Raw genomic sequence first — 17,930 nt, 5'->3', positions numbered from 1 at the left:
GACATTCCGTGTGTGCTACGAGGATCCACGTTCGACGGCGCGGCGTAGACGGAGACCCGTGACAGCGGCATCATCAATTACCCAGCCATGCTCTTTGAGTGACGACCAGAAAAACCGGACCCGCCGCCGCCCCGGGGAAACAGGCTTTATCCTCCCCAATTTCCGGTTACATTCCAGGACAAGGGAGCTGTCAGCGGGCCAGAGCGCGCCGTACCACAGCCGACGCTATGCGCTACCGCGAAGACGACATTCTTTCCCTCCCCCCCCCCCCCTTTGTCGTGGGCTATCGCCGGGAAGGCACCCACAGCTTCCCAGAAGGGCCGCGACGGACACCTGTCATGGCGGACAGGCAGTACTCGCCAAGAATGTGGAAAGACAGGCGCTAGTGAATTAGCTCCGAAGAGAGAGCCTGTGTATACTCTCACTTGAGAGAGAGTGGTGGCGTTTTTGTTGTTTATTTAGTTTGTATTGTTAACAGACTCTGGGTTCGAGGCTAAGCCCAACCCAAAGGGGTGGTCCCCATCTCGCATGTTATTTTGGATTGGAGAATTGATGCTTTGGGCGGGCCACTGGAAATGACCGCCCTTAGTCCTTTGTTAATCAAGTGCTTAAAAGCACATGTAAACGGATGCAGTCCAGTCTGAGCTGGGGCTCCATGCTTAGCATGTAATGTGATGCTACTTAGGCACTAACCTGCCCGGTCGAGGAGTAAAGTAGTGCAATGTTTGTTCTTTTGTAAATTCAGTTCTGCTTTTTCCAGTTTAACTCTCTGTATATGTATGTTGTAAAATTATGCTCTGCTGTCATCATCTACAAGCTCGCCTCCTGTTCATCTTCCAAGCCAAACGACACTAGAGGAAGGGTTTGTGAACCATCCTCGAAGAAACGGACGACTATTGAAATTCTACTGCAAGCACGCTCAGGACGACATCGTTTGCCAAGAGGGCCTTCAGCGCCGAAGCCCGTCGGCGTGCAGCTTCTGCCAGCAACCGCTCGAGCCCAACTCCGGAGCCACTCCATCGCCCCCATGAAGTCGTCGGCACGTAAGCTCGGACGCCCCAGCCTCTGATGTATAATCTTAATCATGTGTAATTATTGAATATACCTGTTTGTTTAAACTGAGCAATACGGTGTCTCTTTGCCTCTCCGTCCCGTGTGGACCTGCGCATTATGGGGGTCATCACACTGGTGTCAGAAGTGGGGTCTCAAAAGCAAATGTCCTCTGAATGCTGTGACATTCATGACTTCAAAATTGTAATCAAAAGGGAATCACGTAACTGATTGTGGGACTTTTACCCCCATTTGAGAGGCTTGAGGCAACGGAGGGCTTGAAAAAAAAAATGACTGTATCTGAGGGAGCTCCCACTCCACAGCCGTCGCTCGGAGCAAGCATGCTGGCATTAGGAAGCGTCATTCCGACGTTTACAGGAGATAAGACAGGGGTTCCAATCTGCGATTTCTTTTCCATGCTAGAAGAGATTGGGAAAATGGGGGGATGGTCCGATGCTCAAATGCTGGGAATGGCGAGGTGTAAGATGGCAGGAGCTGCTCATGATTTTGCATGGCGAGACGAAAAAGTAAAATCCACAAAATCATTTGCGGAATTTAAGAAGCTCGCGTTTGAGCATTTCGACACGGAACCACGTCACGTGCGGGTACAGAGGTTCCGTGACGCCGGACAGATGGTAGGGGAGGACGTGCGAACATTTGCGTCGCGGCTTCAGCGCCTAGCGCACGATACGTTAAGCAGGGAGGAGGAAGGAGACCAGCTTAAGAAGAAATACGCGGAGGATATACTTAAAGAGGAAATGACCGCTTTGTTCGTGGCTGGTCTGCAAGACCCCGTGCGCCGGTTCGTGCTCTCGCGCAAGCCGAGCAATTTCGACCAAGCCGTGGAGGCCGCATTGGATAAGGAACAAAATGAGGCGTTAACGACAGCCGCAGCGAGAGTACGCGTCATAGAGAGAGCGGTGCTCAACCCTGAGGTTGCTCTCTTGACAGAGCGGTTAGATCGCTTAGAACAGCTGCTATCTCAGCAGGTAGAATGCCAGGTTGAAGCGCGCGCTCAACAGCGCCCATTCGCTGGAAACCGGACCCGCCACAAAGCTACAGGCGCGGTATGCGAGATTTTGAAGAAATCGTATGCTTCGCTTGCCAGGGTCGCGGACACATCGCCAGGTTCTGCCAAAACGTGCGCCGTGGGGAGCCACAAAGAGAAGCAGGCGAGACACGCCCTAAGCAAGCCTACAGCGGGGCTCCAGATACCGAGTCAAAAAACTAGTTAGTCCTCCCCAGCCTGAGGAGCGTGGGGAGGGAGCAGTAGATGATGAGGTGGTGGTAGTTTGTGTGGCCGACGAGGCATGCCCTGTTGTGCGTTGCAAGTTAAATGGTTGTTGTATGGAATTGTTGATAGATACGGGGTCAAAGGTGACATTGCTTAAGGAGAGCAGTTTTAACACGCTTCGAAGGAAGGGGGACCGCGAGGTGTTGGAAGCGTTTGGTGGTATGGCAACCAAATTTGTAGGCATAACGGGGGATCCTCTTGGCATAAGTGGACTCTACCGGTTACACTTCTCCCTCGCTGGAATTGCATTGGAGCACCCCTGCTACGTATGCCCGGACACGGTGTCTCTGCCAAACGGAGTGTCAGGTATATTAGGGCAGGATTTTTTGAGAAAAGCGAAGGTCTCATTCTCTGAGGAAGAGGTTAATGCGGGCGGCTCAAAAGTTCCGTTTTTGAACAGGAGAGGGGCTGAGATTCGCATTACCGATATTGACACCCGTCAAACAGTGGGATCATTGGAGAAGGTATATTCGCGGGTTGCCGTCCGGCTGGTCGAGGAGGCGGTCGTCCTTCCTTGGTCGGAGCACATTTTGTACGCGTTTGTGCCTTCAGATGTAGAGAGCGGCGCCGTGGGAGTGCTTGAGCCGGTCGACTCTCTCAGCAATGGCCTGAAGGCAGCCGCGTGCCTCGTGACAGTTAATGACGCCCACAGAGTGCCCCTACGGGTGGTTAACTGTAGCCAGCAGCCACTGAGCCTTCCCAAGAACAAAACATTGGCTTTCTTCACCTCTGCGATAGAGCAACGTGAGCCCACCGATACGGTACTCGCAACTGTAGAGCATGCTAGTCCTTCGGCTGCTCCAAAGGTGTCGTTCGATCTTTCTCACGTAAAATCCAGGGAGAGGGAGGCTCTGGCTGGTTTGCTGAACGACTACTCGGAGGTATTCGCCGCGTGCAACCTGGATTTGGGCTGCTGTGGCGTTATAAAGCACAGGATAGAAACCGGCACTTCATCGCCCGTTTACCAGCGTGCGTACAGGATTCCTTACTCCCAACGTGAGGAGATGGAGCGGCAGGTGCAGGACCTGATTGATCGCGGCATTGTCGAACACTCAAAGTCACCCTGGGGAGCACCAGCACTATTGGTGGAAAAGCCAGATGGCTCGTATCGATTGGTAGTGGACTACCGCAAACTAAATGCCGTAACTCGCATCGATCCATACCCCATCCCCAATATACAGGAGACGCTTTCTCAGCTGGGCTCTGCCAGGTACTTCACGGTAGTGGACATGGCGGCGGGATTCTGGCAGATAGCAATGGATCCGGCAGATGCCGAGAAAACGGCATTCAACACGCCCTCAGGGCACTATGAATGGAAAAGAATGCCGATGGGTCTGGCCAACAGCCCTGCTGTCTGGCAGAGAACCGCTGATGTTATCCTGGCAGGTCTTCTGGGGAGGCTGTGCTTCGTGTATATGGATGACATTATCATATACAGTGGCAGTTTTGATAACCATTTGCGCGATATTGAGCAGGTTTTGGTGCGACTAAGAGCAGCGGGTCTCAAACTGAAGCCCTCTAAGTGCCAATTCCTCAAAAACGAGGTGAAATACCTCGGGCACGTTGTTTCAGCTGACGGCGTGCGACCGGACCCTGAGAAACTAAGGTGTGTCTCGGATTTTCCATCCCCGACTAGCGTCCGCCAGGTCCGGCAGTTTCTCGGCCTGATCGGTTACTACCGAAGGCACATAGAGGAGTTCGCCAAGCTCGCTAAGCCGCTCACCGCCTTAACAGCCAAAAATGTCGCCTTTTGTTGGGACGAAAACGCAGAGAATGCTTTTGGGGCCCTGAAAAGGAAGCTAATGAGTGCACCGCTGTTACGCCACCCGGATTTTAGTTTGCCCTTCGTTATGGCCACAGATGCGTCAAAGTTCGCAGTTGGTGCCGTGCTATCTCAGGTTATCGAGGGCAAATAACATCCCGTTGCTTTTGCTAGCCGACAGTTGAGCCCCACAGAGAAAAAAGTACGGAGCTACGGAAAGGGAGTGCCTCGCCGTTGTCTGGGCAGTAAAGCACTTCAGATGCTACCTTTACGGCCGCAAATTCAAGCTAGTCACAGACTGCCATCCTCTGAAATGGGTGATGAGTGTCAGGGACCCTAGCTCGCGACTCGCTAGATGGAATCTACACCTGCAGGAATACTGCTTTGAAGTTGAGCACAAGTCAGGAAAGACACATCTGAATGCTGATGCACTCAGCCGCACAGCTGCCGTGGCAGCTATAGAAGAGTTTGTCCCCGTAGTCGACCCCGCCGAATTACGCACAGAGCAGTGCAAAGATCCTGACCTGAAGCGAATAATCGAAAGCTTAGAGGGCGCACCGTCTCATCCCGAACAGCTAGGTTATTTCATTGACAAAGACGGCACCCTGTGTCGGCGCACGAGGCCAACCAGGAAAGGGAGACCAGAGAAAACCGCTTGGGAGAGAGTCGTCATACCTCGGTCGTGGACAGAAAGGGTTCTTCGCGCGTTTCACGATGCGCCATGCGCCGGTCATTTTGGCGTAGCGAAGACACGCAGGCGTGTGGAGCGTTTGTACTTTTGGAGTGGCATGCGACAGGATGTTAAAGACTACTGTGCGAAGTGTCATTCCTGTCTCGAAAGAAAAACACCCAAGGGACGAAGACCAGCTCCAATTCAGCCGTTCCCTGAGGTTTCGGCTCCCTTCGAGCGGACAGGTATGGACATAATGGGCCCATTGCCCACGACCACTTCCGGAAACAAGTACATTTTAGTATTTGTCGACCACCTTTCAAAATACGCGGAAGCGGTAGCACTCCCAGATCAGAAGGCAGACACGGTTGCAAGAGCATTTGTCGAACAAATCGTGCTCCGACATGGACCCCCGAGGCAACTCTTGACAGATCGGGGAACGAACTTCGTGTCGCAGCTAATGAGGAGAGTTTGCGAGCTGCTTAAGATCGCTAAGAAGCAGACAACACCGTACCATCCGGCTTGCAACGGCGCGGTGGAGCGACTGAACCAAACCGTGGCCGGGTTCCTGTCGCATTTTGTTTCGCGCGACCAGCGGGACTGGGACTTGTGGCTCCCGTATGCAATGTTTGCCTACAATTCCGCAGCACACGAGAGCACGGGCGAATCGCCATTCTTTCTTCTCTACGGCCGAGACCCGGACCAGCCTAGTGAAGTGCCAGAGGGCCCCCGTCGTGTCCCATACGCTTCACTGGACGACTATAAGGTTGAGCTAGAATCGCGCTTGCAAGTGGCGAGGGACATCGCAAAGGAGTCCTTAAAGAAAGCGGCGAAGCGCAGGAAGGAGGTGCACGATCGCAGTGCTAGAGACGCGCCGTTTGATGTGGGGGACAGCGTGTACATTGAAAACTGCCAAAGGCAGATTGGGCTAGCTCGTAAGTTCCAGACGAAGTGGAGAGGACCGTGCGAGGTTGTCGAGAAGCTTTCTCCGGTAAACTTCAGAGTCCGAGACGTGAACCGGCGTTTGATAACGATACACGCAAATCGCCTCAAGTCGGCACCGGTTCAGTATTCACGAAATGAGGAAAGGGACAGCGCGGATTTTGATGGGGACAGAAGTGAAGCGGAGCGCGCAGATAGTTCGCAAGAAACGCCCTCTCCTGCATTTGTTCGGCAGGCGCCCGAGGTGACGGCCGGAATGCCACCGGATTTACTTCATGCATTGCTAGAAGAAGAAGCGCGCGAGGTTGCCGCGCAGATGACGCCAGGAGAGGCTCCTGCCACGATCCCTCGCGGGTCCCAAAGCAGACAAAGGGGCACAGACTTACTTAGTATGACTCATGAAGGCCATAATGCGATACAGCGCGAATAAAGACGGGGACGAAGTGAGGATGTCTTGTCTCGCTTCGTCCCCGTCTTTATTCGCGCTGTATCGCATTATGGAAAATTACCAACTAGCCCGATCTGCCACTCTTGCAAGTCATGAAGGCCGATATCCGCTGCGAAATCGGAAAGCTAAGTCGGACTAATGGCGTAAACAGAGCGGAGTTGTGAACTGGTTAGAATTGTGTAATGCCGCAGCTCATAACATTGCTATGTGCTTATGTGTTAAGTTATCGGAGTTGGTAGTTAAACCTTTCTGTCATTAAGTACCACCTTCACAGGAGAGCATGCGGAGCGCATGCAGAACCTGCCCTACTTCCTTTCGTTATCTATATTTTTGTCTGTGCCGTGATCGTGCTAGAAGTGGGAGCTCCTTTGTAACTGTGGTAAATTTATTTCGTCCAGTTTGGACTAGAAAGGAGAGGCTTGGGTGCTGAGTTTCATGTTTATCTGTAAAAGAAGATCAGTGCTGCCCCTGGAGACGCCAGTGTTGACAGCGGAGGCATATGGTGTTGTGCAGTGGTGTTGAGTGCAGCGAAAAGTGTTTTGTCGGACGCACTGTGCGAGGCGATTCAGAAAGACAAGGGGAGCTGCGTGGACTCAAATGTTCGGAGAACATTCTTCTGGAGGGTGAGCGAGTGTGACATTCCGTGTGTGCTACGAGGATCCACGTTCGACGGCGCGGCGTAGACGGAGACCCGTGACAGCGGCATCATCAATTACTCAGCCATGCTCTTTGAGTGACGACCAGAAAAACCGGACCCGCCGCCGCCCCGGGGAAACAGGCTTTATCCTCCCCAATTTCCGGTTACATTCCAGGACAAGGGAGCTGTCAGCGGGCCAGAGCGCGCCGTACCACAGCCGACGCTATGCGCTACCGCGAAGACGACATTCTTTCCCTCCCCCCCCCCCCCCTTTGTCGTGGGCTATCGCCGGGAAGGCACCCACAGCTTCCCAGAAGGGCCGCGACGGACACCTGTCATGGCGGACAGGCAGTACTCGCCAAGAATGTGGAAAGACAGGCGCTAGTGAATTAGCTCCGAAGAGAGAGCCTGTGTATACTCTCACTTGAGAGAGAGTGGTGGCGTTTTTGTTGTTTATTTAGTTTGTATTGTTAACAGACTCTGGGTTCGAGGCTAAGCCCAACCCAAAGGGGTGGTCCCCATCTCGCATGTTATTTTGGATTGGAGAATTGATGCCTTGGGCGGGCCACTGGAAATGACCGCCCTTAGTCCTTTGTTAATCAAGTGCTTAAAAGCACATGTAAACGGATGCAGTCCAGTCTGAGCTGGGGCTCCATGCTTAGCATGTAATGGGATGCTACTTAGGCACTAACCTGCCCGGTCGAGGAGTAAAGTAGTGCAATGTTTGTTCTTTTGTAAATTCAGTTCTGCTTTTTCCAGTTTAACTCTCTGTATATGTATGTTGTAAAATTATGCTCTGCTGTCATCATCTACAAGCTCGCCTCCTGTTCATCTTCCAAGCCAAACGACACTAGAGGAAGGGTTTGTGAACCATCCTCGAAGAAACGGACGACTATTGAAATTCTACTGCAAGCACGCTCAGGACGACATCGTTTGCCAAGAGGGCCTTCAGCGCCGAAGCCCGTCGGCGTGCAGCTTCTGCCAGCAACCGCTCGAGCCCAACTCCGGAGCCACTCCATCGCCCCCATGAAGTCGTCGGCACGTAAGCTCGGACGCCCCAGCCTCTGATGTATAATCTTAATCATGTGTAATTATTGAATATACCTGTTTGTTTAAACTGAGCCATACGGTGTCTCTTTGCCTCTCCGTCCCGTGTGGACCTGCGCATTATGGGGGTCATCACACATACAACAAACATCATATGCTGTAACACTGCTACTGTGTCTTGTGTTCCATGTTTCTTTTCTGTTGTCCTCTGTCGTGTCATGCACTATGAATAGCTCGCAGTTCTCGACCATGTCTTTAAGGAGTGCCCTTTAACGTGTAATCTGGCATATTTCTGGCTCCAGGTATTGTTTCTTTATCATTTACCCATTATGTTTCAAAGAGCCACTTTTATGGTATGGTATACCAGGTGTTTCACCTAAGACTGCCCTTAATTAAAATAAAAATAGGGTAATTGAGTTAGAAGAGCGCTTTCTGCGGCATACCATTGTCAGCGGTACTGTGCATCAGAATACAGCTCAGAAGTGCTAACTGTTTGCCTATATTGAATAGCTAACTAATATTGAATATTAGCTATTGAATATTAGTGTCCTTATTTATTGAGAGGCGTGTCGACCACCGTAAGTAACATCCATATCAGTTTTTAGAATTTCGAAAACACGGTTACCCTAGGCGCTGTGGTTCAACAAATTTTGCCTTCATCGCGCGAAAATACATGGGCTTTCGTAAAGCTTACAGGCAAAGCGACCCCTCCAGTGCCCGTAATGCGTCGAAATAGCCAAAATTTGTCCCATTGACTGGGGTAAGCGTTTAAGTGAACAGTGCTTTCTCACCGCCGCTTGTTCCGAGGCTGACTCTCCTAGACCAGGTCGTCGAACCGAGGCTGGGGGGTCGGGTGGTGCACGAAATCACCCGACGTCAGAAGCCCCGTGTCAAATGTCCTGCACCGAATGCCCCGCGGCATTTGCCCCGTTTTCAAAAGCCCCGAGTTCAGAAGCCCCTGGCACGACTGCCCCTTTTCAAATTCCTCGCGCCAAATGCCCAGATGCGTTTTGCCCGCATACAGTTTACGATTTACCACGGTGATTTACTACGATTACAATTCACGCGGCATATTTAAAAAATATGAGCAGCACACAAAAAACGAATAAATGACCACTACACTGTGAAAGTAGGCAGAGTAATAATTGAAGCCGTGTTAACACGTAAAAATGATTTAGATGCCCAGAAATACATCCAAACAAATTAATTATTACTGTTAGAAAGCAGAATAAAAGGATCAGCACACCATACAAATGAGCATAGGCTTTCTTCATATATACATATTTAAAAAAAAAGCCAACTGTCAATGAAACCCCATCATTGTATGCTCTCTCTCTCTCTCTCTGTCTCTATTGAGGGTGGGTGTAAAATAACGCCCATTGATTATATATATAGGCACACAGAGCTTTTTGAGGTTGCAGGACTATCGGTTGAAGAAACTGAGAACGGGACTAGCTTGCGGGGCTTTTGCCACGGGGTTTCTGGTGCGGGGCTTTTGGCACGCGGGAATTATGGCATGGGGCAAACGCCGCAGGGGCTTTTGCGACGTTGGGCTAACGACACGGGGCTTTTGCGACGGGCCTTTTGCACTCGGGGCTATCGTGCTACAACCGATATTTGTTGCTTGGTGCCAAGGGCCCCATAAGGCAGACTTATCTTCCTTTATCTTCCTTTAGCTCTGGGCTCCAGGATTCTTGATAATTCGAAAAATAAAATTCCGATTCCAAGCAGTTGAGGGTAGCGAAGATGTCTTGGATACATTTATTAAAATTGAAGTATATACAGTGAAAGGGGCCATGTACGTCGAACGGGAGTTGACGTGACGGCATCCGAGCGCGTCAACGTGCATGTTTTCTTCCCTCAGGAAAACAAGGGAGAGGGCAGTTCCCGCGGCGTCCCTTTGTAATGCCTCCCCCTCTTGAGAGGGGTCCGCGCTGAGCCGCCGCAGGCCGCGGGGTGTTTGCACGTACGGTAGCGTTTCACTAATGGTGTCTTCGGCTGGTCGTTTTTGAGCGCTCTAGAGCGCTACGAAACGGGTGGTTGTATTCGGCTGGTCGAAAAAGAGCAATTGGCATGTATTCGGCTGGTTCTTTTCGAGCGCCTCTGACTTGGAGCGCTCTGTGCCAGAGGGCTCCGAGTTGCTCTCACTTTCCCGACGGAGCAACGAAAGCTCGGCTGGAGATCGCATCACGTGATAGCCACGCTTTCCGGTGTTGGGATCCGCGCCAAGCCAGGCCAAGCCAGTTCCGTAACCTGCTGAAAAATTTGGCGCTAACGCACGAACAGATCGAGTTGCCTCTGCACCGAAGTTGTGTACCGGGTACCGCTGTGCTAAACTTTTTGGTTGTTTTAGCTCTGCTGAGTGCACGCAGTTTCGCAGCATCATGTCGAAGCGGAAGCGCCTAGTGGCGTTAGCGAAGCCATCAGTTCTTTTGTTAGCTGCAAATGACCGCACCGACAGCAGTTCCGACGAAGATGACACACACGTGTATACAGCGATGTTCACAGAGTTGTTCACTGTGCCGGCTAAAATACCCAAAGTGACAAGTTACGTGGACACGACGGTGCGACATTATTCTGAATCAGAGGTAAGCGCCAAGGTGCGGTCAATATTGCTAGCTCTAATTTACATGTTCAACAGTTCCGCAGGAATTTTCGCCTTCCGCGCAAGGCTTGCTACGAGCTTGTCTCCAAGTTCGAGGGCTCCAATTTCTATCCTTCAAGCAGAAATCACGGTGGCTCACCCACCAAGACGGCAGAGGAGCATCTTCTTTCGTTTCTTTGGTAAGTTTTCTGAAATTTCCCCAGCATGATAAGTAGTGAAACAGTGTTTTTGCTCCACGCGATTTGAATTTACAACTAGGCATTCTTGCAGGGTTCGAGCTGAATTGCCGCCTGAAAACATCTTTAAAGCATTCTTTGTCTGTAGCTAATTTCTAAGAACTGTTACCAACTAGCCCAAACCAAGCTACTGTTCTTGGACTGTGTCATTTGCTCGGTTGGCTATGTTTAAAAGTGGTCAATCTACAGCTGACTAGTTGGTACTGCAGTGTTTAGAATTTTTCGTCGCTAGCGCACTGCTTTCCTGAATCCAACCCAGTTAAATAGCCCACACATCGACCTAAAGGGGTTACTTTTACATTGATAATTCATAAAACGTGCAACATGCATGAGTAACATTGCTTTATAATTGTAATCGCATCAAAGCAATCTTAATTCTATGTAGCACTTGCAATGCATCAACATGCTCAAGAATGCGGTATAATAATGGCTTTACTCTTGTTTTTCAGGTATGCAAGTAACAAAGCATCCATGCGAGAGGTTGCAGTACTCTTTAACATGGCAGAATCAACACAGATGGCAGTGATAGACAGAATTCTTCAGTTTCTCTGTCATATAGCACCAGAAGTCATCAACTTCGGAACCGACAAGGATGCCATCGCTAAGGATTTTGAAAAAGTATGTACACTTACTGTTCTATTGAGAAGCACTATGCAAGCGCAGGCAGTAGACGACAGCCTGGTGAAGGTTGAGGTAGCTCAAAGTATCTAGTGTAGTCACCGACCTATCTTGCGCAAAAATCACTTTCTAGAGCAGCACTGATATGCAAACGCCTTCAACGCTTCATTTGAAGGTACCGCAATTACATTATGGATGAAAAATATTTCCATGCGTAATATCACAAGGTATCGTTTTTATCTTCTTGATTTTCTCACCTTTTCCAGGTTGCTGGCTTCCCCAATGTGATAGGATGTGTAGACGGCACCTACATACCCATGCGCTGCCCAAAGAACAAAGTGCGGTCCACATATGGAAACCGGCACGACCAGGTGTCTCTCACTATGCAAGGCATATGTGATGCAAATGCAAGATTTGAAGATGTGTTTACTGGCACGTCTGGAAAAATTCACGATGCTAGAGTGCTAAGGCTATCCTCTATCAGTAGTGATCTTCCAAAAATTTGTGAAGTAAACAAATATCATCTGCTCGGTGACGCGGCTTACCCTGTCAGGGAGCATTTGCTCACCCCATATAGAGACTATGGCAACCTTACTGCAGCAAAAATTGCTTACAATAACCGCCACACAGCCACGAGAGTGAAAATAGAAAATGCGTTTGGGCTGCTAAAACAGAGGTTTCGGCAACTCAGATACATAGAGCTAACCACGATTGACAAGATAACACAGCTTATAATAGCATGCTGTGTCCTTCACAATGTTTGCATTGATGCTGGAGACTCTACAGATGATCTGTTAACAGAGGAGGAGGTGGTAGAAAGAGCACTACACTTTGCCCAGCACTCATGGCAAAATGAAGTGGACCCTGAGCAATGTAGAGCGGGTCAGACGACACGTGAAAGTGTGCTACGTCATCTGGGGGAGCTGAAACGAGAGAAGCTAGCCGACCTCTTCCTAAGACGTGCTAGAATGAGGGTGCAGCATGATGCAAACTAGGCAATGCTCCTCTTGTTTGCAACCGTGTACAGAGCTGTTGCTTTCTCTTTACATTCATTAAGGCATTACTTTATCACTTTTATTTTTGAGTTAAGTTGCTTTCTCTTTACATTCATTAAGGCATTACTTTATCACTTTTATTTTTGAGTTAAATGTTAACTTATTTTGTGCAAGCTGTTATATTCTGCTCCTTACATTTGACTTCACACTGTGAGCTTAGAAATTGCAGTCAATAAAATTGCACCTGGCTGTTTCATTCTTAGCAATGCAGTTGCAGTGTATTATTCAACTCACTTTCTGCTTCACAGTACTTCATTGCAAAGAGGTGAAATGACAATATTCAATTGTGCTCCAAACACAAACAAAACAAGCTGTAAAAAATAAAGTAGGAATCCGTAACATATGGTTGTGGATGGAAAAGTTAAAAACAGCTGTGAACTGCTCCACAACTCTGTGTAAACAAGAAAATGATAAAGTAACACAGCTGCAGCTTAACAGCAATAAATAAAATATTGATAAATATGCTGACTGTTGCAATAGTAGACTAGTAGTGTAAACATTGCAAGATGTGACGATGTCTTCTCAGTCTTCGTGATGCAAAATTTTCTTCAGCGTTTCCATGTGCTCTGCATGTGCCCTAAGCAATTCCTTATGACGTTCTTCTCTCTTCTTCTCTCTTCTTTTTTGGCTTCATTTTCTTGGACAATTTCTCTCATTTTCTAAAAAAATAAGTCCATGTGCTTTGCTCGTGAAGTACTTGGCCGCATGCTTCTATCTGCTTTGCGCTTTTTGCACGGGCTGACTGTATCTGGTTCCTCCAAATTACTTTGACACAGATCCTCGGCTAACAAACCCTCAGATGCAGTATCAAGCTCTGCAGAGCCCTGACTACTATGGGATGAACTTCGCACATGTGTTGCTGTGTTTTTGTAATGGACATTTCCAATGCCTCGTAGCACCTCGGGCTCCAAGCTATCTTCAATGGCCCTAATAGCGGAAAATTCCTCTTCAAAAGTTGGCCGACAGGGAGCTTGTCCCGACGTTTTGTTGACCTTCTCTTCGCTCTTCTTTCTTTTTTAGCTACGGTTTTAAATCGAGTTTCACACTGTATTGCAGTGCGCTTGGTTCCAAGGACCTCCTCTATCTCACGAGCAATCTGCTCGTACATGGCGCGCTTTGTCCGGAACCTCATCAGTGGACCCACTTTCGGCGTATACAGCGCATATTTGTCAAGGAGGTACTTTGTTTCCCCAGAGGTCCAGGGCGCTGTGTTGAAAACAAAGAGAATACTAATACATTTGGGTGTACTTGCGGGCCTCGGCAAAACAGTGACGCAGAAATTGAACAGCTACTTAATGCCAGCTACTGCAGTACATGCTTAATGCTACTGCAGTACAATAAAATCGATTTTATGCACAGCAGCTTCACATTACTCCCTGCGATGCACAACTTTTTAAGCGCACAATGCCCAACTGCTATAAAATGGCCATGGAAAATATTAAATAGATAGTAGTAGTAGTATTTTTATTTGGCCATATAATACAATATGCCCTCGAGGTGAGGCACAAGGAGGAAGACGAGGAAAACCTCCTGACGAGGCCTACACCCCGAATAATACATCGAACAGTGGCCGCATGAAAAAAAAAAACACTTTCAAAACAAGCAACAAAAGTTATACGATAGAAATAGCAAACACTGAAAAAACGATGCAAAGATAATAAACAGCAATTGGCAGAAAAGATGATACGCACACTCGGCAGTAAAGGAAGCAATGCAAAAGACAAAATATGCAAAGTTAGCTGAATTTATAGAGGAAAAAGAATCTTCAGTTTTTTCTTAAAACCAGATACACTATGACTTTCTACGGCAATTTTTATTAGAGGCTGATAAGCATTACACAATGTTACAAGGTTATCTATAGTTTGTTTTCCATAGTTTGTTCTAGGTCTTTCAGTGGATAAGGCGACCGCACGTAAACCATACGTAACATTTCTTGAATTATAAGCATTTTGGAAAGACCTGAAATTATGCTTTACTTTAACAAAAATGTGAACAGCCAAACACAAATTGTAGAAATGAAAGAAAGTGGGAACATGAAATGTTTCGAAAAGATTATTTTCGACAACTGTGCTTGAACATAATGAGCATAGAGCTCTTTTCTGAAGAGAAAGCAATTTATACGAATCAGTCTTGTTGCAAGTACCCCACACCAGGTTGCAGTATACAAGATGGGAATGAACAAGGGCAAAGTATAATTGTCTTCTAACCTGTAGTGGAAGTAGATGCCTAATACGATAGATAACACAAATGGACGAAGAAGTAAACGTGGGGAAGGGCGCACTAGTGCTGCATTTGAAATATTCCACAATCTCCATATTAGCAAATGAAGTCCGTGGAAACAGGCTAGACCATGCAGACGCTTCAGCATACCATTTGGTGGAGCATCCATGCTACTTGGCTGTCCATGCTCTGGGCTTGAGTACTGAGGCTCATCAGATGTGCTTGGCTGGCTACCTGAGAGAACATAAAGAAGGCAGGAGAGTCATCATATGATCGCTCAATGCGACGACCCTCACCCACACCGTGTTCTATGTTTACCAACATCAGTGTGTGAGGAAGAGCAGCATTAATTGGTCCCGACCTATAAATATGCCTATAAGTTGATATCAATACAGCTGAAGAAAACAAATCTGATACATTTTTTTAGCGATGTGAACGACACAAAGTGGCCACTTTTTAAGGCAATAGCACGATTTTTTGATTTCCAAATATATTTTCATGCGCGTAAAGAAACTGGGTGAGCAGTTAAGAAAAAATAAAGCGAAAACAACCGAAAATTAGATGCTGGCGAGGAAATACAAGCGGGGTCATTAGCTTTCCCACGCAGCGCTCTTGTCACTGTAACCGCTAGATAAGTATTATTTCGTAATTTATGTTTAACGCTGACAACTGTATCTATCATCGACCAGTTCGTTGTGAAGGCCCTAATATGCCACGTCATTGAGGAGTGTCAACAAAAACTGAAAAGCAGATAGCTTGACGAAATGCGCCTGCATATAACGTGCTACGGAGCACGCAAGTGGAAGCGCAGGCGAACAGCGGCAAAGTAGGAAAAGAGCGAAAATGATTCATCCAAACGCAAACATATGCGACTGGGGTTTAGATGCAAATTAACCTTCCGTATGTCGCTTGCGCAGAACATCTTCTTTCTTGAAAATAGCCCACCATTTAGGCGCCAACGCCACAGCGAGTTGTTGCTACACATAAGAAATTTGGCGCCAGCACTCGTGTTTGCACGTTTACATCAATGCAACTGGTTCTGAGTTTAAAATGAATGCATTGCAGTCGCTGTAAACTTACCGTCCAGCATTGCGTACAGTAGCTGTTCTGCCGTAGACGGACTCGAATCCCCGCCGCCGTAAACAGACGCCATGTTGTTTGTTGCTGAGCGGCGAAACCGCGAAATGTTGGCGCTGCTGTCGAGCGCTTCCGGCCGCTCCGAAATGCACCCTTGTGTTCGGCTGGGGCGCCGTGCCTCCGGCTCGGATCACGACCCGCCCGCAGATTGGTTTGCTCCTGAGTTGCTCTGATTTGGAGCCTCAAAGCGACCAGCCGAAGACGCCATTAGCCGACGCGACAGCCCGGCGCCCAGCCTGATGGCATAGGTGATTTCCTGCTCTGGGCGCAGGTCGTCGCTTGGAATCCGCGGTACCTGGAAGCGTTGGTGATTGAGGGCTGCTAGGGGACTGCGGAGCTCACTCATTCTGATCTTCAGCTTAACTTGACGATCGCTCCTCGCTCGGCTTCTCTGCGGTCTCTGCGAACAACCTTTCTTGTGCCTTCATCGGCTGCTTGCTGCTGGCCCGTACACGTAGACATACGTCGCACACACACAAGCACACATAGACCCCGGCTGCCCGACAGTCTCGAGGGTTCACTGACACTATAACGAGACGTCGAGCCCGGCAGTGTGCTTCTTCTTGGACGGGGATTGAAATGACACACACACATGCACGCACAAATGCACGCATGTGCCATTCACTGAGAGCATAGGCGGTGTTGTCCACACTATGCATGCACCACTGGTGGTTCATGCTCACCCCCTCCTCCTCTTCCACCGGAACAATGAAGGGCCAGGGTATAAAAACTGATGCCCAGAGGTAGGGATCACACCGAGTGTGAGTAAGACGACGCTTCAGCATCATTTTTGCATGCGAAATTACTATACTTCTATCGCCTCAGTGTTTGCCTTTAAAAGTCATCTTTTGGTTTTACCATTTAAAAATGCCGTTCCTTCAACGAGAGCATCGGTGAAACAACCAGGAACTCCCGCCACACACCAAGTTACCCATCATCCCACAAAGAATCTTAAGGCAAGTACCGAACTTCTTGAACCGTTGAACTGAACTTTCAGCATGTTTGCCACCGCCACCGCTACCACGAGCCATCATTGCGCATGCCAGATAGTTCCGACGCGGCAGGTGCCGGCCTGTCGGAGCAATCTGCACATACGAATTAGCGGAGCGCGCTACGCGGAAACTGGTAGCGATCGCGGTGTACGCTTTGCTAAAGGTATGCTAATAACAGAATAAAGTGACGCAAAATCTGAATGCGGCGGCATTTCGTCCAGAAAGCGCCATGGTCTAACTCCAGCTTTTCGCGATGCAACGCTAATTTTCTCGCGATCATTTTCTCTCAATTTAAGAGCCATGATGTTGAGAACCCCGAAATAACCGTGGCATTCTATTTTGTTTTCTTCAAGAAAATCTTGTGTACTTCGACGCTCTCATTGCAGTTGTATTAAAGTAAAACGCCAGTTGGAAACGGTGTTGAGTCACTAGAGATTTATCATACCGGGGACGTGTACCGGTTTCACATACGCGTGTTCCGCGCGCGCAGTGGTCCTGCCCGGCCGCGCTTGGCACTGTGCATACGCAGCTCACGTACGTGAAACCTGTATACGTCTCCGCTAGTACGTCTCCTGTATGCTAAATCTCTCTACTATCATAGTGGCATGTGGAAAAGGCAGTGTTTCCGATCAAAACGCTTTTGTTTTGTAGGTCAGTCCACCTGTAACAGCCGCTGGTAGGATTTTTGCATATATGCGGCGCAGGTACTCATGCTTAAATAAGGACAGATGATTACGCAGCACTATACAGCAGCAAGTTACTGCTATACGGTGCAATATTTTGCCCTGCGAGTCAAATTTTCACTTCTGTTGTCATCCAATGCAGTCTGTCGCTGTTTCGTATTCCAGCACTGTAAATTGCCATCGTAAATGCATATGCAGCAGTTGCTTATTTAAAGCTTATGCCGTAAATAAGAACCTTCAAGTGTAACGCATTTCGTTCGCGTATTTCATTGGCACCAGCGAGCCAAGTTGACTCATACCTCTTTGCACACGCATTAGGCGAGCGACGGCCTGTCAAGAGAATAGATGACTTTTCCTCTAAATTATTGTTAGAACAATCTGCTCTCATGATTTACATATATACTGCGGCGGGTGATTACTTTCCATGACCGCTCACCTATTTAGTGTATTTTTTTTAATAACTGCAGATTTACAATGCCGTTGCCTCGGAAGATGCCGGGGTCTCAAAAGAAATTCGACAACTTCTTCGTGCCG

The 17,930-nt window shown here is 48.6% G+C and overlaps 1 protein-coding gene and 1 long non-coding RNA gene across 2 annotated transcripts; one reads left to right on the top strand and one right to left on the bottom strand.

Annotated features, from left to right (window-relative positions):
* The first annotated feature begins 10,280 nt into the window (after window positions 1-10,280).
* LOC144110571 (uncharacterized) lies at window positions 10,281-11,853 on the top strand. The gene is made up of 3 exons (XR_013309872.1): window positions 10,281-10,634; window positions 11,141-11,309; window positions 11,576-11,853. It is a non-coding gene; the product is annotated as an uncharacterized LOC144110571 (long non-coding RNA).
* Window positions 11,854-12,060: 207 nt separating this feature from the next.
* On the bottom strand, window positions 12,061-15,737 carry LOC144109864 (uncharacterized). Its single transcript, XM_077642637.1, has 4 exons — window positions 15,665-15,737; window positions 14,735-14,818; window positions 13,357-13,570; window positions 12,061-12,100 (listed from the first exon to the last, which is right to left on the bottom strand). Exons 1-4 carry the CDS (start codon window positions 15,735-15,737, stop codon window positions 12,061-12,063), a joined length of 411 nt encoding a protein of 136 aa, XP_077498763.1.
* Window positions 15,738-17,930: the final 2,193 nt, after the last annotated feature.

The sequence above is a fragment of the Amblyomma americanum genome, chromosome 11 (genome assembly GCF_052857255.1).
Source record: "Amblyomma americanum isolate KBUSLIRL-KWMA chromosome 11, ASM5285725v1, whole genome shotgun sequence".
Classification (NCBI taxonomy): Eukaryota; Metazoa; Arthropoda; class Arachnida; order Ixodida; family Ixodidae; genus Amblyomma; species Amblyomma americanum.
Note: the sequence above shows the minus strand (reverse complement) of the source record. Positions and strands in the feature narration are given on the sequence as shown.

Excerpts from the sequence above, each read along its gene's own strand:
- LOC144109864 (XM_077642637.1), bottom strand. The coding sequence starts at position 15,737 with ATGGCGTCTGTTTACGGCGGCGGGGATTCGAGTCCGTCTACGGCAGAA. Across the intron at positions 14,819-15,664 it reads ACTGTACGCAATGCTGGACG|GTAGCCAGCCAAGCACATCT; the intron begins GTAAGTTTACAG and ends ATGTTCTCTCAG. Across the intron at positions 12,101-13,356 it reads GAAAGAAGAGCGAAGAGAAG|ATCATCTGTAGAGTCTCCAG; the intron begins GTCAACAAAACG and ends CTCTGTTAACAG.